Genomic DNA, 15,819 nt, shown 5'->3' with positions numbered 1-15,819 from the left:
ACAAATGGCCTAAACTTTGAATAGTAAAGAACTGACTAAATAAATTGTGACATATTCTAACCATGGACTAGCATTCTGCCATGAAAAATCATGTTCTCAAAGACTGTCATAGATGCATGACATTGCTTACAGTGCATTGTGAAAACGCAAAGAAAACATAGTGCATAGTGAGTGCTGTGTGCACAAGGCATGGGAAAAAGATGAGAAGGATGTGAACCTACCTGGTTTCCTCCATCTCCCCTGGAGACAATGGAGCAGGACCAGCCTGAGATCAAGTTAGATCAGAACTTTTATTTGGGTAGTGGAGTTAGATACTTTTTTGTTCTAAATTTCTGCAGTGAGCATATGTAAATTTTCACAATGCAGGATAAAAAGTACTACTTAGAAAAGAAAGCTTATGTCTTTTACCTAAAAACAAATGAAAAAGCATTTAAAGTTTTGGCATGTCGGGGGACGCCTGGGTGGCTCAGCGGGTTAAGCGTCTGCCTTCTGCTCAGGTCATGATCCCAGCGTCCTGGGATCGAGCCCTGCATGGTCCATACTCAGCAGGCAGCCTGCTTCTCCCTCTCCCTTTGCCTCCCTGTCTGCCTACTTGTGATTGCTCTCTCTCTCTCTCTGTCAAATAAATAAAATCTTTTAAAAAAAAATAAAAAAATAGTTTTGGCATGTCAGGTAGAAGCTTATGGACATGGAAGGCATTTAAAGGGAAAGATAGTCTGGGATGAAGAAGACCAGTCTTGGGAGTACTGGACAAGGGTAGAAAATCAAGAAGATTTCAGTCAAGAACAAAATGGATATGAAGGCATAACTTCCTAAGCTCTGACATTTTTGCACACCATTTAGATGAGAGGAGGGTCTTGGGCTCCCATAGACACCATCAGATGAGGGCAGGCTGGGCCCAGCTGACAGGAGGAGGTAGTGAGAGAGTAGCCCTCTCCTGTTGGAATGCTGCCATTCTCCGTGGAAGAGCCCCATGGTGCAGTTTCTCACGGTCTTGGACTGTGGTCAGAATAACTCACACAGCACTCCTAGTGTACTGGAGTTTATGACAGACTTCATTGAATGAGGCCTTAACTTCCAGGAAAAAAAAAAAAAAAAGACTCACACAAAATCCATAAAATTGGTCATGGGAATTCTCAGAATAGGCCTAAGTATTCTTCCGAAAATGACGGAACATAGCTGTTCATGAGTGCCATGTGGCATTTTGGATCTATGGCTTTCAGTTTTTTCTTTGTTTCCAAGTCACAACTTGATACCATTCTTCTAGCAAGCAGAAGTCTCAGCATGAAATAAGTATTTTTTATGCAAAAACAACCCACAGACCTATAACAATCACCATTATTATGTGGATTCCACAGACTTGTGACCTCTGCTTGGGCTTTAAACATGTATGAACAGACTGTCCCTGTGTCGAAAACAAAACAAATGTGGTGTGTGTGTGTGTGTGTGTGTGTTTCCACCCCTCAAAGATAGCAAAAGACAAAAGGCAAACTCATTCTTATCAGAACATTGGCTCAGTGGAGGTCCAGTTGCATGGGGCTTTAACTGATTTGTGGCTGTGATAGTGAGCGAGTCTTCAAGGAGCTTTTTGTTCTTTTTCCCACAATATAAAAATCTGACTACATTCTGCTGAGGATTTTTCTCCATTTCCTTTCTTTAAAAAAAAAAAAAGGTCAATTCCTGGCATGGTGCCTTGGCTGCTTAGTGAGCAAGACGAAAGAAAGTCAAGAAATTTCCATTACGCCCATTTGGGTTTGTGTGGAGCAGTGTGTAAGCTCAGACATGAGTCGCCTCTGTCTGCCTTCCCTCGGGCGCCAGTCCTCTCGTCTTTCTGGGGGTTGCTTCAAAGTCCCAAATCAGTCCTAGAATTATGCTTGTGTTGATTCTTCCCTAATATCTCACCTTTGAAATTATACTTCCCAGATAGAGGTAAAGGCAGTGCTCGGCCACCTCAAGAAGCTGTTCAGAAGTCCGACTCTCTCAGCCAAGGATCTGCAGGCAGCAGCTGCAGAGAGCCAAGACAGAGACCCCAGACCACCTTTGTGTCAACAGCTGATCAGGCGCCTCGTCTTGAACTTCCTGCTCTGGGCTCCTGGCGGCCATGTGATTGCCCGGGAAGTCATCACCCTTGTAAGTCTCCCCTTTTCTAGCATGCTAAGTCTCACTCACATTCCAGAGAAGAGGTGGATTGTCTGCCCAAGGGTCTGGCCTTTGACGAGTGTGTGTACCAGGGTGCTATCCAAACATGGAAGGACAGGCAATGAAATTGACAGCTGGGACTCCAGAGCCTACCCCTCGTAACACCTTCATGACATGGAAGAGAAAATGGAGGCTCAGAGAAGGGAGGTGACTTCTTCTAGGTCACAGCTTGCTGCCAGGGCCCATAGCCAAAGCTAGTTCTTCTGTGTCCTCATGTACTTATTCTTTTAGCTACATTGCATGACTCCCTTCCTCACGAAGAGGACCAAGACTTCAGTGAGGTGTGTTCACTGTAGCAATCCAAAGAGTTTTGTTAATTAAAAAAAAAAAAAATGTTTGCTAATTACAGTGAATTCCTTCCTGAAACCCAGCTGACATGAGAGATAAAGAATGGTCCAAGTAAAAAGTGAGTATTATTCATGGCATTGGCTTAGGCAGTGACTTCTTGGATAATGTCACCAAAGGCACAGGCAACAACAACAAGTAGATAAATTGAACTTCATCAAAATTAAAAACCTCTTGTTCATCATAAGATATTAGTAAGACAGTGAAAAGGCATGGAATGGGAAGAAAACATTTGGAAATCATATATCTGATAAGGGTTTAGTATCCACAATATATTAGGAATTCTTACACCTTAGCAATAGAAAAAATCTAAATCAAAGGTCAGATCAGATTTGATCAAAGGTCAAAACAGATTAGAATTGACATTTCTCCAAAGAAGATATACAGGTGGCCATCAAACACGTGAAAAAATGCTCAACAGTATTAGCCATTAGGGAAGTGCAAATCAAAACCCAGAATGAGGTCATACTCCACACCCACTAGGATGGCTATTATAAACAAAACAAAATGGAAAAGAGCAAGTATTGGTGAGGATGTAGAGAAATTGGAACTCTCAAAAAAAGGAAAAAGAAAAATTGGAAGTCTCATATATTTCCATTGGGGAATATTAAAATTGTATAGCCACTGTGGAAGAGTTTGATGGTTCCTGAAAAAGTTAACCAGAATTACCATATGATCTGGCAATTCTATTTCTCTGTAAAAGAATTTATAGAATTAAACAGACACTTAGCCACCCCTGTTCACAGTGGCATTATGCACAATAGCCAATATGCACAACAACCCAAGTGTCCAGCAGCAGATAAATGGGTAAATAAAGTGTGGTCGGTACATACAATGGGATATTTTTAAGCCCTACAAATGAATGAAGTTCTAATACATGCTACCAAATGGATGAACCTTGAGGACATTATGCTGAAATAAGCAAGACACAAAAGGACACGTACTGTATGATTCACTTATATGAGGTACCTAGAATAGCAAATTTATAGAGACAAAAAGTAGAATAGAAGTTACCAAAAGCTGGGCAGGGGAGAGGGATGGAGAGCTTGACTGGGATAAAAAAAAAAAAAGTTCTGGAAATGTATAATAGTGATGGTTAGTGATGGTTGTACAGTACTATGAATTTACTTCATGCCAATGAATTGTCCACTTAAAAATGGATAAAAGAGCAAATTTAAAAAGCATCCACAAGCTGACTCTTAGAATTTTTATTTGCTTTTGTTTTTATTTTTTATTAACATATAATATACATGCAGAAAATGTACAGCTTGATTAATGTTCATAAACCAAAAATAACTATGCAGCCAGCAACCAAATCAAGAAAAGAATGGTCTCAGCACCCAGAAAACCCCCTCTTGCTCCCTTCCCCGGGCAGGTTCTGTTTGAATGTGAATATGAGGGGAGTCCCAGTGATAAGTGGGACTGCCAAGAACCTCAGAAACCAGCACTCAGGAGGTTCTCCTCAGTCCTAGTAGAACAGTCAGCATTGAGCAGGCAGGCTACAGCAGCCAGCCTGTCAGTCCTGCCTCTCGTGTTCAGACAGAAGGCCTCTCAAGAGCTTGGGCATTGCCAAGAGCAGAAGAGGACTCACCTGTTAACACATCCTAGGTGCCATCTCCTCGGGGCCCACCCCAACACAAAATCTATTGTATCATTTTATACAGTGCATACCTCACTTTATTTCAAGTCTGTTTAGGGTGGATGAACTTCATAGGTGAGAGCTAAAAAATGTCCATGTGTCCATAGACCTCAGTACCAACTAATGTTTTACCTCTGGCCAGGTATAAGTTATAATAGTCGCTTTTCAGCCACTACCTCAGCCAAGTGATCAAGGTCAACAGGAACAGTGGTAAGTCGTGTTGACTGTAGGTACCCTTAGTATATTGTGATGAAAGTGGCACTTCTGTGGTCTTCCTCCCCAAAACCTGTAGCCCCAGTCTAATATTGAGAAAAGTAATTGACAAGCCCCAATTGAGGGACATTCAACAAAATACCTACTCAGTTATTTCAAAAAGTCAGCAACAGGCGCTTTTGAATCATGAACGTGTTGGAGGCATTTTTGTCACCTGAGACAAATGAAATACCGTGAGACAAATGAAAATGGGAACAGCTTTCCAAAATTTATGACACACAGCAAAAGCAGTTGAAAGAGCAGTTCATAGCAATACAGGCCCACCTCAAGAAATAGGAAATCCCAAATAAACCACCTAACTTTATACCTTTATATCTAAAGAAACTACAAAGAGAAGAACAAAGCCCAAAGTTAGTAGAAGTAAGGGAATAATAAAGATCAGAGCAGAAATAAATGGAAGAGGGACTACACATACACACACACACACACACACACACACAAAGATAAATGAAACTAAAACCTGGTTCTTTAAAAAGATAAAATTGAAAATCTCCAGCCAGAATCATCAAGAAAAAAAGAGAGGGCTGAAATAAAATCAGAAATGAAAGAAATTACAGCTGAAATCACAGAAATACAAAGGATCATAAGAGATTACTACAAACAACTATACACTAATAAATTGCTCCCTTCCCCGGGCAGGTTGGAAAACCTAGAAGAAACGGGATAAATTCCTAGAAACAAGCAACCATCCAAGACTGAGTAGTGAAGAAATAGAAAATCTGAGTAGACTCATTATAAGTAATGATATTGAATCAGTTATTTTAAAACTCCCAAAAGACAAAATTCCAGGACCAGACAGCTTCACAGGTGAATTCTACCAAACATTTATTTTTTTTATTTTTTATTTTTTTAAAGATTTTTTATTTATTTATTTGAGACAGAGAGAATGAGAGAGATAGAGCACATGAGAGGGGGGAGGGTCAGAGGGAGAAGCAGGCTCCCTGCCGAGCAGGGAGCCCGATGCGGGACTCGATCCAGGGACTCCAGGATCATGACCTGAGCCGAAAGCAGTCGCTTAACCAACTGAGCCACCCAGGCACCCTCTACCAAACATTTAAAGAAGAACTAATGGGGCGCCTGGGTGGCTCAGTTGATTAAGCGACCAACTCTTGATTTCAGCTCAGGTCATGATGTCAGGGTCGTGAGATCAAGCCCTGTGTTGGGCTCCATGCTGGGTGCAGAGCCTGCTTAATATTCTCTCTCTCCCTCTCCCTCTGCCCCTTCCCCATTCACTCTCTGGAAATAAATAAATAAATAAATAGAAAGAAAGAAAGGAAGGAAGGAAAGGAAGGGAGGGAAGGGAGGGAAGGAAGGAAGGAAAGGAAGGAAAGGAAGGAAGGAAGAAAAGAAAGAAAGAAAGAGTTAATGACTATTCTCAAATTATTCCAAAAAATTGAAGAGGAAGGAATGCTTTCAAACATATTTGTGAGGCCACCAAAATCAGATAAGGACACCACACACACAAAAAAAACTACAGGCCAAAATCCCTGATGAACATACATGCAGAAGTCCTCAACAAAATATTCATAAACCAAAGTCATATGATCATCTCAATAGATGCAGAAAAGCATCTGACAAAACTAAACATCCATTTATGATAAAAACTCTCAATAGAGTGGGTATAGCAGGAATGTACCTCAAAATAATAGGGGCCATATATGACAAACCCACAGCTAACGTTATACTCAATGGTGAAAAAAGGATGAAAGCTTTTTCTCTAAGATCAGGAACACGACAAGGATGCTACTCTGACCACTTTTATTCAACATATCACTGGAGGTCCTAGCCATAGCAATCAGACAAGAAAAAAAGCATCCAAATTGGTAAGTAAGAAATAAAACTGTCACTATTTGCAGATGACATAGTACTATATTTAGAAAACCCTAAAGACTCCACCAAAAAACTATTAGAACTAATAAATGAATTTAGTAAAGTCACAGGATACAAAATTACCATACAGAAATGGTTTACATTTCTATACACTAATCATGAAGCATCAGAAGGCGAAATTAAGAAAACAGTGGGAGAGGGAGAAGCAGGCTTCCCACGGAGTAGGGAGTCCAGTGCAGGCTCGATCCCAGGACCCCGGGATCATGACCTGAGCTGAAGGCAGGCACTTAACAACTGAGCCACCCAGGCGCCCCTAAATTTACTTTTGTAAAAGATTTTATTTATTTGAGAGAGAGAGAGAGCAAGTGAGCACACACGAGCAGGGGGTCAGGGCAGAGGGAGAGGGAGAAGCAGACTCCCTTCTGAGCAGGGAGCCCAATGCAGGACTTGATCCCAGGGCCCTGGGATCATAACCTGAGCTGAAGGCAGATGCTTAACGGACTGAGCTACCCAGGCACCCTGTAGGAATAAATTTAACCAAAGAGATGAAAAGACCTATACTCTGAAAACTATAAGACATTGATGGAAGAAATTGAATACAACACAAATAAATGGAAAGATATTCTGTGCTTATTGATTGGAAGAATTAATATTGTTAAAATTATTACCCAAAGCAATCTGCAGATTCATTGTAATCCCCACCAAAATACCAATGGCATCTTTCACAGATTAGAACAAAGAAATCTAAATTTTGTATGGAACCACAAAAGATCCCAAATAGCCAAAGCAGTCTTGAGAAAGAACAAAGGTGGAGGTAACACATGCCCTGATTTCAAATATTACTACAAGGCTATCATAATCAAAACAGTATGGTATTGGCACAAAACAGACATAGAGATCAATGGAATAGAGTGTCCAGAAATAAATCCATACATATGTGGTTAATCTATAAGAATGGAGGCAAGAATATACAATGGGGAAAAGACACTTAATAAATGGTGCTGGGAAAACTGGACCACTATCTTTACAAAAGTAAATTCAAAATGGATTAAAGACTTGAATATAAGACCTAAAAGCATAAAACTCCTAGAAGAAAAAACATAGGCAGTAAGCTCTTCAACATCAATCTTAGCAATATTTTTTTTGAACCAGTCTCCTCAAACAAGGGCAACAAAAGCTAAAATAAAATAAATTGATTACATCAAACTAAAAAGCTTTTGCACGGTGAGGGAAACCATCAACAAAATGAAAACATAACCTATTGAATGGGAGGAGATATTTGCAAATCATACATCTGATAAGGGGTTAATATCCAAAATATATAAAGAACTTAACCTGAAAAAAAAAAAAACCTGATTAAAAAATGGGCAGAGGACTTAAACATTTGTTCCAAAGAAATACAGATGACCAAGAGATGGCTTGAAAAGATGCTCATCATGACTAGCCATCAGGGAACCGGAAATCAAAACCACAGACACCTATCACCTCACACCTGTCAGATGGGTTATTATCAAAAAGACACTAAGTGTTGACAGGAATGTGGAGAAAAGAGAACTTTATACACTACAGATGGGAATGTAAATTGGTGCAGCCACTATAGAAAACAATATGGAAGTCCCTCAAAAAATTAAAAATACAACTACTTATGATCCAGCAATTCTATTTCTAGGTATTTATCTGAAGAAAACGAAAACACCAATTCAAAAAGACCGTATGCAGCCCTATGTTCATTGTAGCATTATTTATAATAGCCAAGATATGGAAGCAACCTAAGTGTCTATCAGTACATGAAAGGCTAAAAAGGTTGTGGAATATATATGGAATATTACTCAGCCATAAAAAATGAAAAGAAAAAAATGAAATCTTGCCATTTGCCACAACATGGATAGACCTTGAGGGTATTTGGCTAAGTGAAATAAGAAAGAGAAGGATTTTTAAAAAATAATAATAATAAATAAAAGAGAAATATAAATGCCATATGATTTCACTTATATGTAGAATCTAAAAAACAAAACAGGGGCACCTGGCTGGCTCAGTTGACAGAGCATGTGACTTTTGATCTTGGGGTCATGAGTTCAAGCCCCACATAGAGCTTACTTAAAGTAGATAGATAAAATTAAAATGTCCTTAACTATTTAAAAAAAATAAGAAAACTTAAAAACAAAACAAATGAAAAAGCAAAATAAAATGGAAACAGACTCATAGATAGAACAAATTGATAGTTACCAGAGTGGTGGTTGTTGGGGGTGGGGGAGGTAAAACAGGTGAAGGGGATTAAGAGGTACAAACTTCCAGTTATAAAATAATTAAGTCATGAATTCTGGTCCAAGATGGCAATGTAGGAAGATGCTGAACTCGCCTATTTCCATGGACACACCGAATCTATGCCTATTTATAGAACAATTCCTCCTGAAGAACTGAGGGCTGACTGAACAGCTTCTGCACAACAGAAGATAGACCACATACAGAATGGCAAGAAAGATGGAGACAACGGTAATGAAGGGAAATCCCCAACTACAGTGGAGAGGGATAGTACTGAGAGACCATGAGTAGATTTGTCTGCCCTGGGGCACAGAAAAAAAAGCCTTGGTTTAAAATTATAAAGGAATCAGCCCTAGAGCCCTTCTGAACAATGGGAGAGCTGCTGCAGTTCTTTGGGTTAGAGGGGCTGGTGAGCACCATGATTTATGTTCTTCCTTCACCTTCATAGCACAGACATGAGCCGGGTCTGGGCACCAAAGCCAGCCTGCCACCTCAGCAAGCCCCATGCCTCTAGCCCACACAGTTCCAGACACCCTGGGGAACAGAAAAATGTAATTTAAAAGAACGACTAGAATAAAAAGGATCCATCCCTAGAACCTTTCCAGTCATTGGGCAGGGGCAGACTCTCTCCAGATCAAAGGGCTGGGCAAGCACCATGGTTTATATTCCCCCCCACCTTAATAGAATGGACGGGAGCAGGGTCCAGGTGCCCCAGCCAGCCTATCACCTCAGTGAGCCTGGGCCTCTAGTCTATACTAGCCCAAGCCTTCCCACCCAGCACAGTGCAGACCAGGACAGCCCTGGTCAGCATTCACTTGGCCTCTGCTGTCCCATCACGGGCCCCTTGCACAGAGCATCCTGGGACCCCCAACCAACACCAGACACAGATCCAGGCATCTAGTCAAAGTCACCAGGCACACACAGTCTACACAGAAGATGACCATTCTTTCAAGTTTAGGAGAAGTAACTGTACCACTGAATTCATAGAAACAAACACTGAAAGTCAGGCAAAATGAAGAGACAGAGGAATATGCTCCAAACAAAAGAAAAAGCACAAAACCTCAGGAAAAAAAAAAACCTGAATGAAATGGAGATAACCAATCTACCTGTTACAAAGAGTTCAAAGTAATGATCATAAAGATACTCAACAGAATGAAGAGTGGCTGAACTTACTGAGAACTTTAACAAAGAGATAGAAAATATAAAAATGAATCAAGATGAAGAATACAATAACTGAAATGAAAAATACACTAGAGGGAATCAACAGATTAGAGGATGCAGAAGAATGGATCAATGATCTGAAAGACAGGGTAATGGAAAAACACCCAAGCTGAGCAGAAAAAAAGGATTTTTAAAATTGAGGTTAAGGGGAGGGGTGTCTTGGACAACATTAAGTGAACAAACATTTGCATTAATAGGGGTCCCAGAGAAGAAAAGAGAAAGGGTCGGAAAACTTATTTGAAGAAATAATAGCTGAAAACTTTGCTAGCCTGGGGAAAGAAACAGACATCCAGGTTCAGGAAGCACAGATGAAGTTCAAACAAGATGAACTTAAGGAGGTCTACACCATGACATGTAATAAATAACATGTCAGATTAAAGATGAAGAGAGAATTTTAAAAGCAGAAAGAGAGAATCAACTAGTAACATATGAGGGACTTAAAGGGATGAACGGGGGGGAAAAAATACAAGGAGGAATACTCTCTTGGCAAGATTATCATTCAGAATTGAAAGAGAGATAGTTTTCTAGATAAACAAAAGTCAAAGGAGTTCATCCTCACTAAACCAATCTTACAAAAAATGTTAAATGGAATTCTCTTAGTGGAAAAGAAAAGGCCATAATTGGAAGTAAGAAAATTATAAAAGGAAAAAATTTCATGAGTAAAAAGAAACACGTAGTAAAGATAGTAGAGCAATCACTTATCAAGCTAGTATGGTTAAGAGACAAATGTAGCAAAAAGTAGTAGTATATATTACATTGGGTGGGAAGGTAAAACTGAAGTTCTTTTAGAATGTGTTCAAACTTAAGTGACTATCAACTTAATGTAGTCTGCTATATAATTAGAATGTTATATATGAACCTCATGATGGTCACTAACCAAAAACTTATAATAGATATACAAAAATAAAGAGAAAGAAAGCCAAGCATAACACTAAAGAAAGCCATCAATCATAAGGAAAGAACAAGAGATGAAATGAAAGAAAAGAACTCCAGGCGCCTGGGTGGCTCAGTCGGTTGGGCATCTGTCTTTGGCTCAGGTCATGATCTCGGAGTCCTGGGATTAAGCCCCGCATCAGGCTCCCTGCTTCCAGGGAGTCTGCTTCTCCCTCTCTCTGCTCATGCTCTGTCTCTCTCAAATAGATAAATAAAATCTTTAAAAAAAGAAAAGAGAAGAACTACAAAAACAACCAGAAAACAAGAACAAAATGGCAATACATACCTACCTGTATATGCTGCCTACAAGAGACTCTCTTTAGACCTAAAGACACATACAGACTGAAAGTGAAGGGATGGAAAAAGATATTCCATGCAAATGGAAACAAAAAAGAGAGAGAGAGAGAGAGAGAGAGGCAGAGTAGCAAGACTTATATCAGACAAAATAGACTTCAAAATAAAGACTGTAACAAAAGACAAGGGCATTATGTAATGAAAAGGCATCAGTCTACCAAGAGGATATAACAGTTATAAATATCTATGCACCCAACATTGAAGCACCTAAATACATAAAGCAAATATGAACAGATATAAAGGGAGAAATTGCCAGTAATACAATAACAGTAGAGGGTTTTCCCCACTTATACCAATGACTAGATCATCCAGGCAGAAAATCAATAAGGAAACAGTGTCTTTGACCCCAGAACGTTATACCCCAAAACACCAGAATGCACATTCTTTTCAAGTGCACACAGAACATTCTCCAGGATAGATCACATGTTAGGTCACAAAACAGATCTCAATAAATTTAAGAAGACTGAAATCATACCATGCATCTTTCCCAAACACTATAGTATGAAACTAGAAATCAATCACAAGAAAAAAATGAAAAAACAAACACATGGAGGCTAAACAACATGGTACTAAAGAACCAGTGGGTCAATGAAGAAATCAAAGAGGCTATCAGAAAACTGCATAGAGACAAAATGAAAACAATGGTTCAACATTTTGGGGATACAGTGAAAGCAGTTCTGAGAGGGAAGTTTATAGCAATACAGGCCTACTGTAAGAAACAAGAAAAATCTCAATCTAACCTTACACCTTAAGGAAGTAGAAAATGAACAAAGCCCAAAGTTAGTGTAAGGAAGGAAATAATAAAGTTCAGAGCAGAAATAAGTGAAATTGAGACAAAAAAAGAAAAGAAACAAAAGGATCAATGAAAACAAGAGCTGGTTCTTTGAAAAGATAGACAAAATTGATAAACCTTTAAGCAGAAAAAAAGAAGACCTAAATAAAATCAGAAATGAAAGAGGAGAAGTAACAACCAAAACCACAGAAATACAAAGGATTATGAGACTATTATGAAAAATTACGTGAGATCCAACTGGACAACCTAGAATAAATGGATAAACTCCTAGAAACATATGGTCTTCCCAAACTGAATCAGGAAGAAATAGAAAATCTGAACAGACCAATTACTAGTAATGAAATTGAATCAGTTATCAAAAACTCCCAAAAAAACAAAAGTCTATGACCAGACTGATTCAGTGGTGAATTCTTCCACACATTTAAAGTTAATACCTCTTCTCCTCAAACCATTCCAAAAATACAGAAGAGGAAGGAAAACTTCTTTTTTTTTTTTTAATTTTATTATGTTATGTTAGTCATCATACAATACATCATTGGTTTTTGACATGGTGATCCACGATCCATTGTTTTCGTATAACACCCAGTGCTCCATGCAGTACGTGCCCTCCTTAATACCCATCACCGGGCTAACCAATCCCCCCTCCCCCCTCCCCTCTAGAACCCTGTTTGTTTCTCAGAGTCCATAGTCTCTCATGGTTCATCTCTCCCTGCAATTCCACCCCCCCCATTTTTCCCTTCCTTCTCCTAATGTCCTCCATGCTATTCCTTATGTTCCACAAATAAGTGAAACCATATGATAATTGACTTTCTCTGCTTGACTTATTTCACTTAGCATAATCTCCTCCAGTCCCATCCATGTTGATGTGAAAGTTGGGTATTCATCCTTTCTGATGGCTGAGTAATATTCCATTGTATATATGGACCACATCTTCTCTATCCATTCATCTGTTGAAGGGCATCTCGGCTCTTTCCACAGTTTGGCTATTGTGGAACATTGCTGCTATGAACATTGGGGTGCATATGGCCGTTCTTTTCACTACATCTGTGTCTTTGGGGTAAATACCCAGGAGTGCAATTGCTGGGTCATAGGGTAGCTCTATTTTTAAATTTTTGAGGAACCTCCACACTGTTTTCCAAAGTGGCTGTACCAACTAGCATTCCCACCAACAGTGTAAGAGGGTTCCCCTTTCTCCACAACCTCTCCAACATTTGTTGTTTCTTTCCCTGTCCATTTTTGCCATTCTAACTGGTGTACGGTGGTATCTCAATGTGGTTTTGATTTGGATTTCCGTGATGGCTAATGATGATGAACATTTTTTCATGTGTCTGTTAGCCATTTGTATGTCTTCTTCAGAGAAGTGTCTTTTCATATCTTCTGCCCACTTTTTGACTTGATTATTTGTTTTTTGGGTGTTGAGTTTGAGAAGTTCTTCTTCATAGATCTTGGATACCAGCCCTTTATCTGTAGTGTCATTTGCAAATATCTTCTCCCATTCTGTGGGTTGCCTCTTTGTTTTGTTAACTGGGAAAACTTCTAAATATATTCTGTGATGCCAGCATATTACCCTCATACCAAAACCAAAAGCACCACACAAAAAAAATTACAGGCTACTATTCCTGATGAACATAGATGCAAAATCTTTAGCAAAATATTAGCAAGCCAAATTCAACAATACATTAAAAGTATGATTCACCATGACCAAGTGGGATTTATTCTGGGGGTGATAGTTCAGTATTTGCAAATCAATCATTGTGACATACCACATTAAGAAAACAAAGGATAATAATCATATGACATTTTAATATTTGTAGAAAAAGCATCTGACAAAATTAAACACCCCTTTATGATAAAAACTCTCAACAGAGTAAGTTTAAATGGAAGGTATCTCAATAAAGACCGTATATGACAAACCCACAGGTAACATCATACTCAATGGAGAAAACTGAGAGCTTTTCCTCTAAAATTGGGAACAAAACAAGGACATCCACTCTTGCCAGTTTTATTCAACATAGTAGTGTCCATAGCAATCACACAAGAAAAAAAAAAAAAGGCATCCATATTGATAAGGAGGAAGTAAACTCTCAGTATTTGCACATGACATGATGCTACAAATAGAAAACTGTAGACTCCACCAGAAAAACTATTAGAATAAATGAATTCAGTAAAGTTGCAGGATATAAAATTAATATGCAGAAATCTGTTGCTTTCTGTACACTAACAAGAAAGTAGCAGAAAGAAATTAGGGAGACAATTCCATTTACAGTAGCACCAAAAAGATTAAATACCTAGGAATAAACTAACCAAGGAGGTGAAAGACTATACTCTGAAAACTATAAAACATTGATGAAAGAAATTGAAGATGACACAAATGGAGAGATATACCATGCTCATGGACTGGGCAAATATCCATATTATCCAAAGCAATCTCTAGATTCAATGCTATCCCTGTCAAAATACCAATAGTATTTTTCATAGAACTACAACAAATAAACTGAAAATTTGTATGGAACCACAAAAGACTCTGAATAGCCAAAGCAATCTTGAGAAAGAGCAAAGCTGGAGGTATTTGGGTCCCATATTTCAAGATATACTACAAAGCTATAATAATGAAAACACTATGGTACTGGCACAAAAATAGACACACAGATCAGTGGAACAGAATAGAGAACCCAGAAATAAACCCATGCATATGGTCAATTTATGACAAAAGAGGCAAGAATCTACAATAGGGAAAAGACAGTCTCTTCAATAAATGGTGCTGGGAAAACTGGACAGCCACATGCAAAAGAATGAAACTGTACCACTGTCTTACACCATACACAAAAATAAACTCAAAAGTGGATTAAAGACCTAAATGTGAGACCTGAAACCATAAAACTCCTAGAAGAAAACATAGGAAATAATCCCTTTGACATCGGCCTTAGCAACATTTTCCTAGATAGGTCTCCTCAGACAAGGGAAACAAAAGCAAAAATAAACTATTGGGATTACACCAAAATAAAAAGCTTTCATAGCAAAGGAAACCATCAACAAAATGAAAAGACAATGTACTAAATAGAAGATATTTGCAAATGATCTGACAAAAGGCTAATACCCAAAATATATAAAGAACTTATACAACTCTACACCAAAAGTACAAATAATCCATTTAAAATAGGTAGAGGACCCAGGGACGCCTGGGTGGCTCAGTCGTTAAGCGTCTGCCTTCAGCTCAGGTCATGACCAGCGTCCTGGGATCGAGCCCCGCATCAGGCTCCCTGCTCAGCGGGGGGTCTGCTTCTCCCTCCCCCACTCCCCCTGCTTGTGTTCCCTCTCTCACCTTCTCTCTCTGTCAAATAAGTAAAATCTTAAAAAAAATAATAAAATAGGTAGAGGACCTGAACAGACATTTTTCCAAAGAAGGTGCACAGATGGCCAACAGACATGAAGAAAAGATGTTCAATATTACTGATCATCAGGGAAATGCAAATCCAAATCACAATGAGATATCACCTTACACCTGTCTGAATGGCTAGAAACAAAGACAAGAAAAACAAGTGTTGGCAAGGATGTGGAGAAAAAGGATCTCTCATGCATTGTTGGTGGGAATGTAAATTGGTGCAGCTACTGTGGAAAATATATGAAGGTTCCTCAAAAATTTCAACTGGGTATTTACCTAAAGAAAACGAAAACACTAATTTGAAAAGATATTTGCTCCCCTGTGTTTATTGTAGCATTATTTACAATAGCCAAGATATGGAAACAATCTAAGTGTCCATCGATAGATGAATGGATAAAGAAGAGGTGGTATATATACACAATGGAATATAACACAGCCATAGAAAAGAATGAGATCTTACCATTAGCGACAACATGGATGGACTTAGAGGGCATATACTAAGTGAAATAAGTCATGCAGAGAAAAACAAATATCATATGACTTCACTTACATACGGAATCTAAAAAACAAAACAAATGAACAAAAATA

General features: G+C 38.8%; 1 protein-coding gene across 1 annotated transcript in view; it reads left to right on the top strand.

Annotated features, from left to right (window-relative positions):
* Nucleotides 1-15,819, top strand: part of FANCC (FA complementation group C) — a 281,479-nt gene that overhangs the window by 261,793 nt on the left and 3,867 nt on the right. The window contains exon 15 of the mRNA XM_044920602.1: nucleotides 1,928-2,130. Within this exon, the coding sequence (XP_044776537.1) occupies nucleotides 1,928-2,130 (203 nt within the window). The remainder of the gene's footprint in view (nucleotides 1-1,927; nucleotides 2,131-15,819) is intronic.

Source organism: Neomonachus schauinslandi, chromosome 13 (assembly GCF_002201575.2).
Source record: "Neomonachus schauinslandi chromosome 13, ASM220157v2, whole genome shotgun sequence".
NCBI classification, from domain to species: Eukaryota; Metazoa; Chordata; class Mammalia; order Carnivora; family Phocidae; genus Neomonachus; species Neomonachus schauinslandi.
This window is presented reverse-complemented; position numbering and strand designations above follow the sequence as displayed.